Source organism: Berghia stephanieae, chromosome 8 (assembly GCF_034508935.2).
Source record: "Berghia stephanieae isolate SIO BIC M18660-M18661 chromosome 8, UCSD_Bste_1.3, whole genome shotgun sequence".
Lineage (NCBI taxonomy): Eukaryota > Metazoa > Mollusca > Gastropoda > Nudibranchia > Aeolidiidae > Berghia > Berghia stephanieae.
Window position 1 is genome coordinate 52969859 of NC_088367.1, and position 20037 is coordinate 52989895.

At 35.0% G+C, this 20037-nt stretch overlaps 1 protein-coding gene across 3 annotated transcripts in view; it reads right to left on the bottom strand.

Moving 5' to 3' along the window:
• The window catches only part of LOC144978868 (uncharacterized), a 69052-nt gene that overhangs the window by 12538 nt on the left and 36477 nt on the right, over positions 1 to 20037 (bottom strand). For 2 of the 3 annotated variants that reach the window (XM_078925453.1, XM_078925454.1), the window contains exons 14-16: positions 2254 to 2335; positions 810 to 955; positions 174 to 255 (exon numbers count right to left, since the gene is read on the bottom strand). In XM_078925453.1, the coding sequence (XP_078781579.1) occupies positions 174 to 255; positions 810 to 955; positions 2254 to 2335 (310 nt within the window). The remainder of the gene's footprint in view (positions 1 to 173; positions 256 to 809; positions 956 to 2253; positions 2336 to 20037) is intronic. The other variant, XM_078925455.1, reaches the window with a different exon arrangement.

Sequence of the window (20037 nt, forward strand, 5' to 3'; positions counted from 1 at the left end):
TCTCAGCGATCTTTCTCTTCTTTATGGTGACTTTTTTTTTCTCTTTTTTGGGGGGCGTTAGAATCAGGTCATCAGTTTTGAAGGCTCCGGAAGAGCTCATGATATTTAGGACAGAGTGGTTAGGGAAACAGGCATGCATTATGAGGGCTATGGGTTACAAAAACTACATTTACCTGCACATTACAGTCAAGTCACTGCGCAATCCTGCAACAGCTTGAACTTTCTTGGCACATTCCTGCATTCCATGGACACAACCTGTGGTCATCGGAATGACTGACATGGATGATGATGATAATGATGATGATGATGATGATGATGATGAATATGATGATGATGATGATGATGATGATGATGATGATGATGATGAAGATGATGATGATGTGATGATGATGATGATGATGATGATGATGATGATGATGATGATGATGATGATGATGATGATGATGATGATGATGGTCATGTAAGTAAAGAACCTATTTCCAATGACTCAACTATGTGGCGCAGACACTTGTGTAATTTAACGATTTGAAAAGTTTTCTATGAAACAATATCAAACGAAGGAAAAGAAAGAAATGAAAATACAAGACAAAACACACCATCCCCAAAAATCATTTTTTCTTCACGATCCCTCTCTTGTGTAATGCTAACACCTCTGATCAGTAATCAGAAGGTCTGTGGTTTGATCCCTAGTTAGGGAATAATTAGTTTTGGAATTCTATTTTCTTTCTTGTTTTGTCTGGACTGTTACATGCCGCGCTTTCCAGGTCGTTATCCTACTCATATTAGGCATTTCTGGTTGGAATAATTACCATTGGAGCCACCACCTTCTCCAGAGCTACCACAAGCTTGTAGTCCCGTGTTCACTCCGTCAATAGATGTCTTCAAAGATGCTGCAAACGCTCCATCGCATTTCCCATCAAGATCCATGACGCACTTTTTAGCTTCGTTCAATGCACTGTAAAATGACAATCATAGTAATTTTGAAAAAGATAATTGAGCTTCTATATAGGGCAATATTCGCTAGACGTTCTGAAAGCGCTTTAAAAGGGGTACCTGTCAAACATGCATGACGGGACATGACACCTGTTAGGCGATATTACATTTTTTTTGGACGGAAACAGGAAAGTTAACGACCAGGTACTCATTTTACACTTGAGAAGTGTGAGAGAATTTGAGTAAAGAACATTTTCCAATGACTCAATTAACCGCCAAGCGAGGATAGAACCCAGAAACTTTAGATCCGTTAGTGTCATACCACAAGACCACCTAGCTAAATATCCAAGCTAAAGCGACGTATAAAGATTTGCAGGTTTGACAACCCAAATTATTAAGGGCTCATTGTTGTAATGGAAATACTCTCAAACTACATAAAATATTGTACAATGGATTAGTGTAAAACTAGGCTGATAATAGCGTTCGGATGACAGGCCTGCGTAAGTTTACACGTTGGGCTAGAGCAATACAGTAAATGTAACATATTATAAGTCTAATAATACGAAACAAGTTACAGGTACATTGTTATAAAATGAAATATTCACATGGCTGAAAGTACATTGCGGTTTTCTAGGGTAGCAAGCAATAATTGCTATTGTCTGTTTAACGCTATAGAAACTGGGATAACTTCCGGCTCCATGAGTCTACTGGCTCTGAACTACTACTACTACTACTACTACTACTACTACTACTACTACTACTACTACTACTACTACTACTACTACTACTACAACTACTACTAATACTACTACTACTACTTCTACTACTACTACTACTATTACTACTACTATTTATACTACAACTACTACTACTACTACTACTACTACTACTACTACTACTACTACTACTACTACTACTACTACTACTACTACTACTACTACTACTACAACTACTACTAATACTACTACTACTACTTCTACTACTACTACTACTACTATTACTACTACTGACGTCTCATAAGAAGACGATGAACACCAAACGAAAGTAAAAAGTGCGTTGTTGTTAGAAGTGCCAAAGGACAAAAATGATTTTACTTGTTGAGCTATTGAAAAAAAAAACCACAATTAACATTTTTCTCAGCGATCTTTCTCTTCTTTATGGTGACATTTAAATTTTTTTTTTTTTTTGGGGGGGGGGGGGGGGGTTAGATTCAGGTCGTCAGTTTTAAAGGCTCCGGAAGAGCTCATAATATTTAGGACAGAGTGGTTAGGGAAACAGGCATGCATTATGAGTGCTATGGGTTACAAAAACTACATTTACCTGCACATTACAGTCAAGTCACTGCGCAATCCTGCTACAGCTTGAACTTTCTTGGCACATTCCTGCATTCCATGGACACAACCTGTGGTCATCGGAACGACTGACATGGATGATGATGATAATGATGATGATGATGATGATGATGATGATGATGATGATGATGATGATGATGATGATGATGATGATGATGATAATTATGATGATGATGATGATGATGATGATGATGATGATGATGATGATGATAATGATGATGATGATGATAATAATGATGATGATGATGATGATGATGATGATGATGCTGATGATGATGATGATGATGATGATGATGATTGTCATATAAGTAAAGAATCTATTTCCAATGACTCAACTATGTGGCGCAGACACTTGTGTAATGTAACGATTTGAAAAGTTTTCTATGAAACTATATCAAACGAAGGAAAAAAGAAATGAAAATAGAAGAAAAAACACACCATCCCCAAAAATCACTTTTTTTTTCACGATCCCTCTCTTGTGTAATGCTAGCACCTCTGATCAGTAAACAGAATGTCTGTGGTTTGATCCCTAGTTAGGGAATAATTAGATTTGGGATTCGTTTTTCTTTCTTGTTTTGGCTGGACTGTTACATGCCGCGCTTTCCAGGTCGTTATCCTACTGATATTAGGCATTTCTGGTTGGAATAATTACCATTGGAGCCACCACCTTCTCCAGAGCTACCACAAGCTTGTAGTCCCGTGTTCACTCCGTCAATAGATGTCTTCAAACCTTCCGCAAACGCTCCATCGCATTTCCCATCAAGATCCATGAGGCACGTTTTAGCTTCGTTCAATGCACTGTAGAATGACAATCATAGTAATTTTGAAAAAGATAATTGAGCTTCTATATAGGACAATATCCGTTAGACGTTCTCAAAGCGCTTTAAAAGGGGTCCCTGTCAAACATGCAGGACGGGACATGACACCTGTTAGGCGATATTACATTTTTTTTTCGGACGGAAACAGTACTGTTAAGACCAGATACTCATTTTACACCTGAGGAGTGTGAAAGAATTTGAGTAAAGAACATTTTCCAACGACTCAATTATGCGTAGAGCAAGGCTATAATCCAGGAATATCCTATCCAAAAGCGAGTTTCATGCCACAAGACCACATAGGCCCACATCCAAGAAGTTTTATGAACAACCGGCTTAAGCGACGTATACATATTTGCAGGTCTGATAACCCAAATTGTTAATGCTCATTCTTGTAATGGAAATACTCTCAAACGAACGCAAACTATTGTACATTGACTTATATATATATATATATATATATATATATATATATATATATATATATATATACACCTCATACAGTAAATTGTTATTGTAAGTCTGAAAGTCAAGAAAATATTATGAAGGTCTGATCATACAACATATAATGGGCTCATTGTTGTAAATAGAAATAACTCAAAATGAAAACTAAGGTGTATGCACTGGTGTAAGATAACGAAATGAAAAAAAAATATTTATGTAAATAGTGTCTTCCTCGACTTGGGATCGAACCTAAGAACTCAAATGAGTCCATTGATTGAGCTATTGATTAAAAAGCAAATTAACTTCTATTTTTCCCCATGATCATCGTTTTCTTAAATGTTGTCTTTTGTTGTGTTTGAATCAGATCATCAGTTTGTGAAGAGCCCATGATATTAGGACAGAGTGGTCTGGGAAACAGGCATGCACTGAAGAGGGCTATGGGTAACAAAGACGACACTTACCTGCACTTTGCAGTCAGGTCCCCACCCATTCTCATTGAAGCCCGCATTTTCTTGTTGCATTCCAGGAGATCAGATCCACAACCAGTTGTCATCGGAACGACTGTCATAGATAATGATGGTGATAATAATAATAATAATAATAATAATAATAATAATAATAATAATAAATAATAATAATAATAATAATAATAATAATAATAATAATAATAATAATAATAATAATAATAATAATAAGAAGAAGAAGAAGAAGAAGAAGAAGAAGAAGAAGAAGAAGAAGAAAGAAGAAGAAAGAAGAAGAAGAAGAAGAAGAAGAAGAAGAAGAAGAAGAAGAAGAAGAAGAAGAAGAAGAAGAAGAAGAAGAAGAAGAAGAAGAAGAAGAAGAAGAAGAAGAAGAAGAAGAAGAAGAAGAAGAAGAAGAAGAAGAAGAAGAAGAAGAAGAAGAAGAAGAAGAAGAAGAAGAAGAAGAAGAAGAAGAAGAAGAAGAAGAAGAAGAAGAAAGAAGAAGAAGAAGAAGAAGAAGAAGAAGAAGAAGAAGAAGAAGAAGAAGGAGAAGGAGAAGAAGAAGAAGAAGAAGAAGAAGAAGAAGAAGAAGAGAAGAAGAAGAAGAAGAAGAAGAAGAAGAAGAAGAAGAAGAAGAAAGAAGAAGAAGAAAGAAGAAGAAGAAGAAGAAGAAGAAGAAAGAAGAAGAAGAAGAAGAAGAAGAAGAAGAAGAGAAGAAGAAGAAGAAGAAAGAAGAAGGAAGAAGAAGAAGAAGAAGAGAAGAAGAAGAAGAAGAAGAGAAGAAGAAGAAGAAGAAGGGGAAGAGAGAAGAAGAAGAAGGAGAAGAGAAGAAGAAGAAGAAGAAGAAGAAGAAGAAGAAGAAGAAGAAGAAGAAGAAGAAGAGAAGAAGAAGAAGAAGAAGAAGAAGAGAAGAAGAAGAGAGAAGAAGAAGAAGAAGAAGAAGAAGAAGAAGAAGAAGAAGAAGAAGAAGAAGAAGAAGAAGAAGAAGAAGAAGAAGAGAAGAAGAAGAAGAAGAAGAAGAAGAAGAAGAAGAAGAAGAAGAAGAAGAAGAAGAAGAAGAAGAAGAAGAAGAAGAAGAAGAAGAAGAAGAAGAAGAAGAAGAAGAAGAAGAAGAAGAAGAAGAAGAAGAAGAAGCGGGGTCTTAGGGCCCAAATATCCACTTAAAGGCAAACTGATATAAGATGATGGACACAAGTCACGTGACACAAAGCTGCTGAAAGCTGTGGAGTGTAACAAGTAATCAAGAAAAATAAATATAACACCTTGAAAATAGAACATAGTGACAAATATGGGTGATAATTTTAAAATGATGTGAGTATTTTTATCTTTATGTCCTTCAGAACCATTTGGCCCATGGAGCCGGTGTCTATAGCGTGAAATGGACAATAGCAATTGCTTGCTATCCCTTGGATAGGACGCTAGTCTATCGCAAAGTACGTTCCGCCAGATCTAACAGACCCAGCTAACCATCATTGCTGGGTTTAGACCAAGGGGTCCAGGAAAAAAAACAACTCTCTCGACTGCATACGGGATCGATCTTGGTCCCTTTACGTGTGAGACGAGTGCTCTACCAACTGAGCTATCGGGACCCCCATGATGTGATTCACATCCCCAGAGTTACCTCCCCCTCCAGAGGTTCAATGCCATGGAACGCCATTCTTCACGGTCAAAGGCCATTACCGGAGTTCCGTCTCCCTCCTGAGGTTCAATGTCATGGAACGCCATTCTTCACGCTCAAAGGCCATTACATTACCTGGGAGTTCCGTCCCCCTACAGAAGTTGAATGCAATGGAACGCCATTCTTCACGCTCAAGGGCCAATACATTACCTGGGAGTTCCGTCCCCCTACAGAGGTTGAATGCAATGGAACGCCATTCTTCACGCTCAAGGGCCAATACATTACCTGGGAGTTCCGTCCCCCTACAGAGGTTGAATGCAATGGAACGCCATTCTTTACGCTCAAGGGCCAATACATTACCTGGGAGTTCCGTCCCCCTACAGAGGTTGAATGCAATGGAACGCCATTCTTCACGCTCAAGGGCCATTACCTTACCTTACCGGAGTTCCGTCCCCCCTACAGAGGTTGAATGTCATGGAACGTCATTCTTCACACTCAAGGGCCATTACCTTACCTTACCGGAGTTCCGTCCTCCTACAGATGTTGAATGCAAAGGAACGCCATTCTTCACGCTCAAGGGTCATTACCGATGTGATTATAGTATTATTTAACTCAAATTAGATTTTTTTCAGTATAGAGATCCCCCAGACATCTCACCGTCTTGAGATGGTTCGTAACAAATATGCAATTCTGTGTACGGAAAAGTAGAAAACGGTAGGGCTGCCTGAAGCCGGTGATCGTAAAATTCTAACGAAAGAGTGAAAATTGATAGGCTTCTCCCATACAAAGCCTCTCCATTTTCACTTTTTCGTTAGAATTCCCTGTACGTTGGTGTGAATCATAACAAGTACTAAACAAAAATGCATATAATAGCTTTAAAATTGGAAGAAAAAAAAAACATGGGATGTTTCGGGCTCAATACCCTTCTTCAGCTTACAACAAAATACAATGAAAGCATACATACATTTGAAAGAAATTAAAAACAAACAAACAAACAAACGGATCGACTGCAGGGAACATGACGTGGAGAAAACGTACAATAACACGGTCCAAGTAGCATTTCCGGCGACGGGAAATCTAGTGTCAAAAATAAATCAACAGATAACAATCGCCAGTGTTGGGACAAATGTCTTTCTCTCTCCCTCTCTCTCTCTCTCTCTCTCTCTCTCTCTCTCTCCCACACACAATCCCCCGTTCTCTCTCTCTCTCTCTCTCTCTCTCTCTCTCTCTCTCTTCTCTATTTCACTCTATCTCTCTTCCTCTTTCTCTCTCCCTTTCTTTCTCTCTCACTCTCTTTCTCTCTCACACACACATACACACACACACACACACACTCTCACGTTCTCTACCTCATTTCTCTATTTCACTCTATCTCTCTTCCTTTTTCTCTCTCCTTCTCTTTCTCTCTCTCCCTTTCTCTCTCTGTCACTGTCTCTCTATCTCACTTTCTCTCTCTTTCTCTCTCTCTCTCTCTTCCTTTCTCTCTCTCTATTTCTCTATCCCTCACTTTCTCTCTTTCTCTTTCTCTCTCTCTCTCTCTCTCTCTCTCTCTCTCTCTTCCCCTCTCACATTCTCTCTATCTCTTTCTCTATCTGTCGAGTGTTGTTATTGATATAGTGTTTGTACGTTTTAGCCGGCCGGCAGATGTTGTGACTGTTTTTTTATAGGATAAATGCAATGCATCAATAACATGTTTGAAAAGAAATAGTGAGAACTACTCATAATAATAAAAACAAAAGAAAACACTTTTTATAGAAAGAATGAAGATGACGCTACTCAAGCCTTTGTTATTCTATTTTGTCATCCGCGTTTGTGAGTACTTCTCCCTAAAATGTATCAACCACTCTATAAAAGTTCATGTTTACACAGTTTTTGTGTGTTGGTCTGTTATACTTCCGGATGGCAATGATATGAGCTTCTTAGCCAAGCGCATACTATCTATAGAGCTGTACCCCGTCTAAACAGACATCCAACGCTTTCCATTGACATCAATGGAAATATTGTACAAACACACAAACAAACAGATCATCATTTCCTTACTTTTGAAACAAATGGGGTTTTTGTTGAGTTTTATAAAGAATGAAGGGATGAAGATGACCTAAGAGATGCTGGTAGGGAATTCCAACATTGAAAGGGGGGGGGGGGGGGAGGAAAGGAAACTGTTGAGTGACAACAATGTTCTTTTTGGAGTATTGATAGTATGCGTTTGGCTAAAAAGCTCACAACATTGGCATCCGGAAGTATAACGGACCGACACACAAAACTATGTGTAACTTTGAACGTTTATAGTCTGGTTAATACAGTTTAGTGAGAATTACTCGTAAACGTGGATGGCAAAAAGCGATAACAAAGACCTGAGTGACGTCTACTTCATACTATCTATATACCTTTAAAAGATTGTTAATAATGTAAAGATTGATAAGCCCGGGAAGCAATCATATAAATTATTCGCTTCTCACCAGGAAAACAATGAAGCTCTTGAAGAAGGCAGGTGGCTGAGGAGGATTTTGATTGGTTTAAAACAAGCCTGGCGCCATTATTCTATACAGCTTGAAGGCTGTCTGTTTTTTTCATTGGCCACTTCAATTCGTAGTACTACTGCGAATAGTAGATAGCGTTCGTAGTCGTTATTCGCAGTATTACCGCGAATAGCCATGAACGTAAAATATATATCTATGCAAATTAAATAATAGATATAGCTTGTTTTTATATCTTTTACTACTGCAAAGAGTGCGTATCGCTTATTTCTATTATTTGCAGTCGTAGTACTGCAAATGTTCAATTCGGGTTCGTTCTATCTTTGCAGTGAGTGGCAGCCTACAACAAATATTTTGTTATTTTGCGCATGAGCTTTAGAAAATAGTAGTTTATTATTATTATTATTATTATTATTATTATTATTATTATTATTACTATTATTATTATTATTACTATTATTATTATTATTACTATTATTATTATTATTATTATTATTATTATTATTATTATTATTATTATTATATTATTATTATTATTATTATTATTATTATTATTGTTATTATTGTTATTATTATTATTTTTATTATTATTATTATTATTATTATTATTATTATTATTATTATTATTATTATTATTATTATTATTATTATTATTATTATTATTATTATTATTATTATATTATTATTATTATTATCATTATTATTATTACTATTAATAATAATAATAATACATGACATTTATAACGCGCATTTTCATCACTGGGTGATGCTCAATGCGCGAAACAATAATACAGTGACATTATTATACAAATGAAACATTATACAAACTACATCAACATAATATTATCATTATACAACAATGTAATAACTAAACATAAAGTCATTAATACAAGATATGTTATAATACATCCACATGCTATGTCAAATACGGAAATAATATAAAATAATGATATAATAACATAAACTAAATTAACATTCATATTGGGGTCAAATTACAAAGATGCATTAATCAAGATGTGTTTTAACAAAGAGATGGTGTTTTAACTTTGATTTAAATATTGATAAGGACTGCGCTTCTCTTATTCTTTTAGGAAGAGAGTTCCAGATGGAAGGTCCGACGTGACTGAACGATCTGCCGCCGTAAAATTTATATTTATATTTATTTGTAACAATTAATTTTGTAGAATCTAGTGCAGAACGTAGACTCCTCGTTGGCTTATAAGTTTCTAAAAATTCAGTAATATACAATGGTGCTTGATCATTAAGGCACTTTATAGCACAATACTGCTAGTTTGAATTCGATTCTCACATTAACTGGTAACCAATGCAGCTCATACAAAAGTGGCAACGAGTAGGATGTTATCTTCTTTCTTAAAATCAATTTAGCAGCCGCATTCTGGATACTTTGAAGGCGTGATATTTTATCGTTGCTTACATTCGAGATTAACGAATTACAGTAATCTATTTTAGATAGTATGAAAGATGTTATTAGTTTGCATGTTACTTCTCTTGTTAGGAAAGGTCTAACTGAAGCAATTCTTTTTAAGCCTATTGTCAAACTTCTACATAGAGAATCAAACTGTGCCTGCATAGTCATATGTTGATCTAGCATTACCCCGAGGTTTTTCACACACGTTGAGAGGTTAATTGTGCACCCATTTATATTTAGAGTAAACTTCAGAAAATCATCTTTCAAAACACTTTTTCTACCACACACCATCACCTCTGTCTTTTCATTATTCAGCTTTAACTTGTTAATTTCCATCCAGCATTTAACATCTCTAATACAGTCTTCAACACGGGTAATTAATGATGGGATATTACTAGGGATATCGCTTACATAGATCTGAGTGTCATCAGCATAGAAATGATACATTAATTTATTTTTAACAAAAATATCCGAAAGAGGTTGAGTATAAAGAGTAAAAATAACAGGACCAAGGACAGACCCCTGCGGAACGCCGTAATATAGAGGAAATGTTTCTGATACTGCGCCATCGATCAGAACCGACTGAGATCTTGATGTTAGGTATGATTTAAACCAACTAAGCGCAGTGTCTCTAATTCCAAAAGTAATTTCTAATCGTTTAATAAGTATCTCGTGATCAATGGTGTCAAATGCAGCCGAAAGGTCCAACATAGTCAATAAACAGACATGATTTTTGTCAATACTATTAAGAATATCAGTGCATACTTTTAAAAGGGCAGTTTCAGTGCTATGATGTGATTTATAGGCAGATTGGAAAATTTCACTTAAATTATTTAGATGGATATGATACAAAAGTCTTTTTAACACAATGCGTTCAAGCACTTTGGATAGATATGGAAGGTTGGAGACAGGTCTGTAATTTTTCAGTTCGTTTACATTTAGATCGGACTTCTTTAATAGTGGTTTAACAATGGCACGTTTAAACGAGTCGGGGACACTACCTGAGACAAACGAATTATTTATAAGTTATTATTTATTTATTATTACTATTATTATTATTATTATTATTATTATTATTATTAGTAGTAGTAGTAGTAGTAGTAGTAGTAGTAGTAGTAGTAGTAGTAGCAGTAGTAGTAGTAGTAGTAGTAGTAGTAGTAGTAGTAGTAGTAGTAGTAGTCGTAGTAGTAATAGTAGTAGTAGTGATGATGGCTATAAGGATAATGATGATGATGTAATGGAGGTGGCGGTAGCTGTGGTTTTTTATAACGATGTGGAGGTAGCTGTGGTAGTGGTAGTAATGATGATGATGATGATGTGATGGTTATGGTTGTAGTAGTGGCGGTGGTAGCGATGATGACGGGGGTAAGGATTGTCACCTTAAGGATGATTCACATTTATTTTACTATATTTTTTTGATTTTTTTTTGTTGTTGTAAGAACGGAGTTCATCTCACTCCAGTGATATTTCTGTATGATTAGAAAAACTTTAACTTCTAATATACGATTATCATTCCTTTAATAGCCTTCTCTCTGAATTAAGTTCTAATCAGTGGTACTTCCCGTTCTATCTTCTGTCTCGTAGCCACTTATTATAAAAGCTGATTGATTTAATCTTCTCACTCACTTCTCTCAATAACATATTTTGCTTTGACGGCCAGACCACTCCACTTAATAATAATTATACATGACATTTATAACGCGCATTTTCATCACTGGGTGATGCTCAATGCGCGAAACAAGAATACAGTGACATTATTATACAAATGAAACATTATACATACTACATCAACATAATATTATCATTATACAACAATGTAATAACTAAACATATAGTCATTAATACAAGATATGTTATAATACATCCACATGCTATGTCAAATACGGAAATAATATAAAATAATGATATAATAACATAAACTAAATTAACATTCATATTGGGGTCAAATTACAAAGATGCATTGATCAAGATGTGTTTTAACAAAGAGATGGTGTTTTAACTTTGATTTAAATATTGATAAGGACTGCGCTTCTCTTATTCTTTTAGGAAGAGAGTTCCAGATGGAAGGTCCGACGTGACTGAACGATCTGCCGCCGTAAAATTTATATTTATATTTATTTGTAACAATTAATTTTGTAGAATCTAGTGCAGAACGTAGACTCCTCGTTGGCTTATAAGTTTCTAAAAATTCAGTAATATACAATGGTGCTTGATCATTAAGGCACTTATAGCACTTATAATATTGCTAGTTTGAATCCGATTCTCACTTTAACTGGTAACCAATGCAGCTCATACAAAAGTGGCAACGAGTAGGATGTTATCTTCTTTCTTAAAATCAATTTAGCAGCCGCATTCTGGATACTTTGAAGGCGTGATATTTTATCGTTGCTTACATTCGAGATTAACGAGTTACAGTAATCTATTTTAGATAGTATGAAAAATGTTATTAGTTTGCATATTACTTCTCTTGTTAGGAAAGGTCTAACTGACGCAAATCTTTTTAAGCCTATTGTCAAACTTCTCATATCATTTATATTTTAAAATTTATATATTACCAGGACTTGGTGGAAAACTCCATAAAGATTTAAATCTTATTATCAGGACTCGTGGAAAACTCCATAAAGATTTGTATAGTATTATCAGGACTCGTGGAAATCTCCATAAAGATTTATATCTTATTATCAGGACTCGTGGAAAACTCCATAAAGATTTATATCTTATTATCAGGACTCGTGGAAAACTCCATTACTAGTCAGAGCCTCATTTTTCATCTTTGCCAGCTACTGCCCGGATTGTTGTATCCGGATGTCAAATAAAAATTATGTCCTCTGCCTGGAAGTAGGACCTCACGAGACTATACAACTTTATCCCCAAGATCACAGAAGTCACGTAATAGTGTCATGGTATCATTTGTAACTGTGATCGCTATTTATTTATAAGAACGTTCGTCTCATTAAATGGCATCTTTCTATATTATTCTCATCATCTTAAACAAATTCGTCATTTGTTCTTTATTTAAAATGTAACAAATAAATAATGGGGGCCTTATTTGTCACATCTTTATTTTGTGAATGTAGTCCCATTAATCTTAAGCACTCATAAGACCATGGAGGGGACACACATTATAAAGAATTGAATTTATTTAGTTACATATATCTATTTCAATCAAATTTTACAGTTTAAATAGTAACGCTCTTAATTGCCCCACTTGATCATATTTTATTTGTACTCGCTATTTACAGAATTGCCTTGATTTTATTTTTCATTTATCCATTCATATATACATTCATTTATTAATTCACCTATTTATACATTATTCATTCACCCACTCATTCAATCATTCATCCATCAGTTCATTCGTTTATTCAGTAATTTATCCAATCATTCATTCATTTATTCCTCCATCCATTCGTTCATTCACGCATTTTTCATACATTCATTCATTTATTCATTGAGTTATTCATTCATTCATTCATTCCTTGTCCACGTTGTTATTGTATCACTTATTTCATTTTGTTGTTTGCCTCATTCATGAATTGTTTTCGCTGTGTTTACATTCCATAACGATTTATTCACCTATCATCCAATTACTCAGTGTTGTGAACACATTTTGTAACTATTGTAAAACTTACCGATATTTTATTGTTTTGTATTTCAGACATCACTCTGAAACACTCTTCGATATCTACTATACAATAGGATACAATGGTCTGACGTCACGTCCGCCTAGCAACAAGCAGCTTGGTTCTAAACAAAGAAAATCGGTACTTTTTATTCTTCATGCTGGCTAAAACTTTTTTACATGTCATGTGATCAGAATGTATAAAGTCAAAACATGATCAGATGTATAATGTTTTTCTCCTCTGGATACACTTTTAGCTCGTCGGATAAGAATTTCATAAGGGCGTCCGCCTTTGTTCCTATAGTTTAAAACCAGTTACTAGCGAAAGGACGCAATGATTACAATAGACATTTTGATGATAGGGATGATGATGTAAGGTGGTGGTGATGGTGGCTGCTATAGTTTTGATAACGATGTGTAGGTTGCTCTGGTAGTAATGATAATGTGGTGGTGGCTGTAGTAGTAGAGGTAGTTTATTGATGGTAATTTCTATTATTTGCAGGAGCACTGAGAGACGAGTCATCAGCAACGGCGAGGGTGTGTGTGTGTGTGTGTGTGTGTGTGTGTGTGTGAGAGAGGGAGAGAGAGAGAGAGAGAGAAAGAGAGAGCGAGAAAGAGAGAGATAGATAGATAGATAGATAGACAGAGATAGAGAGAGAGAGAGAGAGAGAGTGAGAGAGAGAGAGATTCCTTGAACCTTTATACAATAAATAACTTTAAATAAGACAATAAAAGGGGACGGTACAATTCTCATTGAAGTAATCGGACAGAAGATAAGCTGGTAGATTTCAAGATGTGAACGAATGATCAAGTCGGAGGGGTGGGGACGGGGAGTTTTTCATGGATTAGATTGGGGTAGCAAAAACAAAACAAAACACGATCTTGTCAAGTTTCAGACTTGAAGGAAAAGTTAAAACGTTCAAAATCTCAATTCTCAGTCACACAAAATGTTTCATTCATCCCTCCTTTTCTTTCCGTCTCAAACTTACACACTCTCATTCAACTTCAAGCCAATCGACAACACACCATTAACATAGAATTTTAAAAAAGTGTTGTGTTCAATGAGGGGACAAAGACTCATTTTCAGGGTCGGGAGAGCGCTTCTACTACTGCGAATAGTGATTTCACGATGACATCACTCTTCGCAGTACTATTGCGAATAAGCCCTTCGTTTTTCTTTAGTAACATGTTCCTATTTTTAACAATTTTCTCTTTTCTAACATGTTCCAGTGATGAATTGCAACCGTCTAATATTGAAAGTACAAAGAATTTATCAAAACTTCTGATATTTCATTTAGGTATAAGGTTTCTGATTTTACAAATTCTTCTGATTTCAAGGTATATTGTATTTATAAGTGATTGACGTGACTGGACATTGAAAGATCAGCGTCAATCAAGATTGTATTTATGTTGTGATTGACTTGACTGGACATTGAATGATCAGCGTCAATCAAGATTGTATGTATAAGTGATTGACGTGACTGGACATTGAAAGAGCAGCGTGAATCAAGATTGTATTTATAACGTGATTGACTTGATTGGACAATGAAAGATCAGCGTCAATCAAGATTGTATTTATAACGTGCTTGACGTGACTGGACATTGAAAGAGCAGCGTGACTCAAGATTGTATTTATAACGTGATTGACTTGATTGGACAATGAAATATCAGCGTCAATCAAGATTGTATTTATAACGTGATTGACGTGACTGGACATTGAAAGATCAGCGTCAATCAAGATTGTATTTATAACGTGATTGACGTGACTGGACATTGAAAGATCAGCGTCAATCAAGATTGTATTTATAACGTGCTTGACGTGACTGGACATTGAAAGATCAGCGTCAATCAATATTGTATTTATAACGTGCTCGACGTGACTGGACATTGAAAGATCAGCGTCAATCAAGATTGTATTTATAACGCGCTTGACGTGACTGGACATTGAAAGATCAGCGTCAATCAAGATTGTATTTATAACGTGATTGACTTGACTGGACATTGAATAATCAGCGTCAATCAAGATTGTATTTATAAGTGATTGACGTGACTGGACATTGAAAGAGCAGCGTGAATCAAGATTGTATTTATAACGTGATTGACTTGATTGGACAATGAAAGATCAGCGTCAATCAAGATTGTATTTATAACGTGCTTGACGTGACTGGACATTGAAAGAGCAGCGTGAATCAAGATTGTATTTATAACGTGATTGACTTGATTGGACAATGAAATATCAGCGTCAATCAAGATTGTATTTATAACGTGATTGACGTGACTGGACATTGAAAGATCAGCGTCAATCAAGATTGTATTTATAACGTGATTGACGTGACTGGACATTGAAAGATCAGCGTCAATCAAGATTGTATTTATAACGTGCTTGACGTGACTGGACATTGAAAGATCAGCGTCAATCAAGATTGTATTTATAGCGTGCTCGACGTGACTGGACATTGAAAGATCAGCGTCAATCAAGATTGTATTTATAACGCGCTTGACGTGACTGGACATTGAAAGATCAGCGTCAATCAAGATTGTATTTATAACGTGCTTGACGTGACTGGACATTGAAAGATCAGCGTCAATCAAGATTGTATTTATAACGTGATTGACGTGACTGGACATTGAAAGATCAGCGTCAATCAAGATTGTATTTATAACGGGATTGACGTGACTGGACATTGAAAGATCAGCGTCAATCAAGATTGTATTTATAACGTGATTGACGTGACTGGACATTGAAAGATCAGCGTCAATCAATATTGTATTTATAACGTGATTGACGTGACTGGACATTGAAAGATCAGCGTCAATCAAGATTGTATTTATAACGTGATTGACGTGAATGGACATTGAAAGATCAGCGTCAATCAAGATTGTATTTATAACGTGATTGACGTGACTGGACATTGAAAGAGCAGCGTCAATCAAGATTGTATTTATAACGTGATTGACGTGACTGGACATTGAAAGATCACCGTCAATCAAGATTGTATTTATAACGTGATTGACGTGACTGGACATTGAAAGAGCAGCGTCAATCAAGATTGTATGTATAACGTGATTGACGTGACTGGACATTGAAAGATCAGCGTCAATCAAGATTGTATTTATAACGTGATTAACGTGACTGGACATTGAAAGATCAGCGTCAATCAAGATTGTATTTATAACGTGATTGACGTGACCGGACATTGAAAGATCAGCGTCAATCAAGATTGTATTTCTAACGTGATTGACGTGACTGGACATTGAAAGATCAGCGTCAATCAAGATTGTATTTATAACGTGATTGACGTGACTGAACATTGAAAGATCAGCGTCAATCAAGATTGTATTTATAACGTGATTGACGTGACTGGACATTGAAAGATCAGCGTCAATCAAGATTGTATTTCTAACGTGATTGACGTGACTGTAGATTGAAAGATCAGCGTGAATCAAGATTGTATTTATAACGTGCTTGACGTGACTGGACATTGAAAGATCAGCGTGAATCAAGATTGTATTTATAACGTGCTTGACGTGACTGGACATTAAAAGATCAGCGTCAATCAAGATTGTATTTATAACGTGATTGACATACTGGACATTGAAAGAGCAGCGTCAATCAAGATTGTATTTATAAGTGATTGACGTGACTGGACATTGAAAGATCAGCGTCAATCAAGATTGTATTTATAACGTGATTGACGTGACTGGACATTGAAAGATCAGCGTCAATCAAGATTGTATTTATAACGTGATTGACGTGACTGGACATTGAAAGATCAGCGTCAATCAAGATTGTATTTATAACGTGATTGACGTGACTGGACATTGAAAGACAGCGTCAATTAAGATTGTATTTATAACGTGATTGACGTGACTGGACATTGAAAGATCAGCGTCAATCAAGATTGTATTTATAACGTGCTTGACGTGACTGGACATTGAAAGATCAGCGTCAATCAAGATTGTATTTATAAGTGATTGACGTGACTGGACATTGAAAGAGCAGCGTCAATCAAGATTGTATTTATAAGTGATTTACGTGACTGGACATTGAAAGATCAGCGTCAATCAAGATTGTATTTATAACGTGATTGACGTGACTGGACATTGAAAGATCAGCGTCAATCCAGATTGTATTTATAACGTGATTGACGTGACTGGACATTGAAAGAACAGCGTCAATCAAGATTGTATTTATAACGTGATTGACGTGACTGGACATTTAAAGAGCAGCGTCAATCAACACTCCAAAGGGGATTCGTGATTTTAGAAAAATAATTTAAAATGCCCAAAAGAAAGTCCCGTAACTTTTGCCATTTTAAGGATGTTCTGCCCACCACAGATTATAATTTCTGTCTTTTCATCATTCAATATTAGTCTATTTCTGCCCACCATAGATTATGATTTCTGTCTTTTCATCATTCAATATTTATTTCTGCCCACCATAGATTATGATTTCTGCCTTTTCATCATTCAATATTAGTTTATTTCTGCCCACCACAGATTATAATTTCTGTCTTTTCATCATTCAATATTAGTCTATTTCTGCCAACCATAGATTATAATTTCTGTCTTTTCATCATTCAATATTAGTCTATTTCTGCCCACCATAGATTATAATTTCTGTCTTTTCATCATTCAATATTAGTCTATTTCTGCCCACCATTGATTATGATTTCTGTCTTTTCATCATTCAATATTAGTCAAATTTCTGCCCACCACAGATTATAATTTCTGTCTTTTCATCATTCAATATTAGTCTATTTCTGCCCACCATAGATTATAATTTCTGTCTTTTCATCATTCAATATTAGTCTATTTCTGCCCACCACAGAATATAATTTCTGTCTTTTCATAATTCAATATTAGTCTATTTCTGCCCACCATAGATTAAAATTTCTGTCTTATCATCATTCAATATTAGTCTATTTCTGCCCACCATAGATTATGATTTCTGTCTTTTCATTATTCAATATTAGTCTATTTCTGCCCACCATAGATTATAATTTCTGTCTTTTCATCATTCAATATTAGTCTATTTCTGCCCACCATAGATTATGATTTCTGTTTTTTCATCATTCAATATTAGTCTATTTCTGCCCACCACAGATTATAATTTCTGTCTTTTCATCATTCAATATTAGTCTATTTCTGCCCACCATAGATTATGATTTCTGTCTTTACATCATTCACTATTAGTCTATTTCTGCCCACCATAGATTATGATTTCTGTCCTTTCATCATTCAATATTAGTCTATTTCTGCCCACCATAGATTATGATTTCTGTCTTTTCATCATTCAATATTAGTCTATATCTGCCCACCATAGATTATGATTTCTGTCTTTTCATCATTCAATATTAGTCTATATCTGCCCACCATAGATTATAATTTCTGTCTTTTCATCATTCAATATTAGTCTATTTCTGCCAACCATAGATTATGATTTCTGTCTTTTCATCATTCAATATTAGTCTATTTCTGCCCACCACAGATTATAATTTCTGTCTTTTCATCATTCAATATTAGTCTATTTCTGCCCACCATAGATTATGATTTCTGTCTTTTCATCATTCAATATTAGTCTATTTCTGCCCACCACAGATTATAATTTCTGTCTTTTCATCATTCAATATTAGTTTATTTCTGCCCACCACAGATTATAATTTCTGTCTTTTCATCATTCAATATTAGTCTATTTCTGCCCACCATAGATTATAATTTCTGTCTTTTCATCATTCAATATTAGTCTATTTCTGCCCACCATAGATTATGATTTCTGTCTTTTCATCATTCAATATTAGTCTATTTCTGCCCACCATAGATTATGATTTCTGTCTTTTCATCATTCAATATTAGTCTATTTCTGCCCACCATAGATTATGATTTCTCTCTTTTCATCATTCAATATTAGTCTATTTCTGCCAACCATAGATTATGATTTCTGTCCTTTCATCATTCAATATTAGTCTATTTCTGCCCACCATAGATTATGATTTCTGTCTTTTCATCATTCAATATTAGTCTATTTCTGCCCACCACAGATTATAATTTCTGTCTTATCATCATTCAATATTAGTCTATTTCTGCCCACCATAGATTATGATTTCTGTCTTTACATCATTCACTATTAGTCTATTTCTGCCCACCATAGATTATGATTTCTGTCCTTTCATCATTCAATATTAGTCTATTTCTGCCCACCATAGATTATGATTTCTGTCTTTTCATCATTCAATATTAGTCTATATCTGCCCACCATAGATTATGATTTCTGTCTTTTCATCATTCAATATTAGTCTATTTCTGCCCACCATAGATTATGATTTCTGTCTTTTCATCATTCAATATTAGTCTATTTCTGCCCACCATAGATTATGATTTCTGTCTTTTCATCATTCAATATTAGTCTATTTCTGCCCACCATAGATTATAGATTTCTGTCTTTCATCATTCAATATTAGTCTATTTCTGCCCACCACAGATTATAATTTCTGTCTTTTCATCATTCAATATTAGTCTATTTCTGCCCACCATAGATTATGATTTCTGTCTTTTCATCATTCAATATTAGTCTATTTCTGCCCACCATAGATTATAATTTCTGTCTTTTCATCATTCAACATTAGTTTATTTCTGGCAACTACAGATTATAATTTCTGTCTTTTCATCATTCAATATTAGTCTATTTCTTCCCACCACAGATTATAATTTCTGTCTTTTCATCATTCAACATTAGTTTATTTCTGCCAACTACAGATTATAATTTATGTCTTTTCATCATTCAACATTAGCTTATTTCTGCCCATCACAGATTATAATTTCTGTCTTTTCATCATTCAACATTAGTTTATTTCTGCCAACTACAGATTATAATTTATGCTTTCAT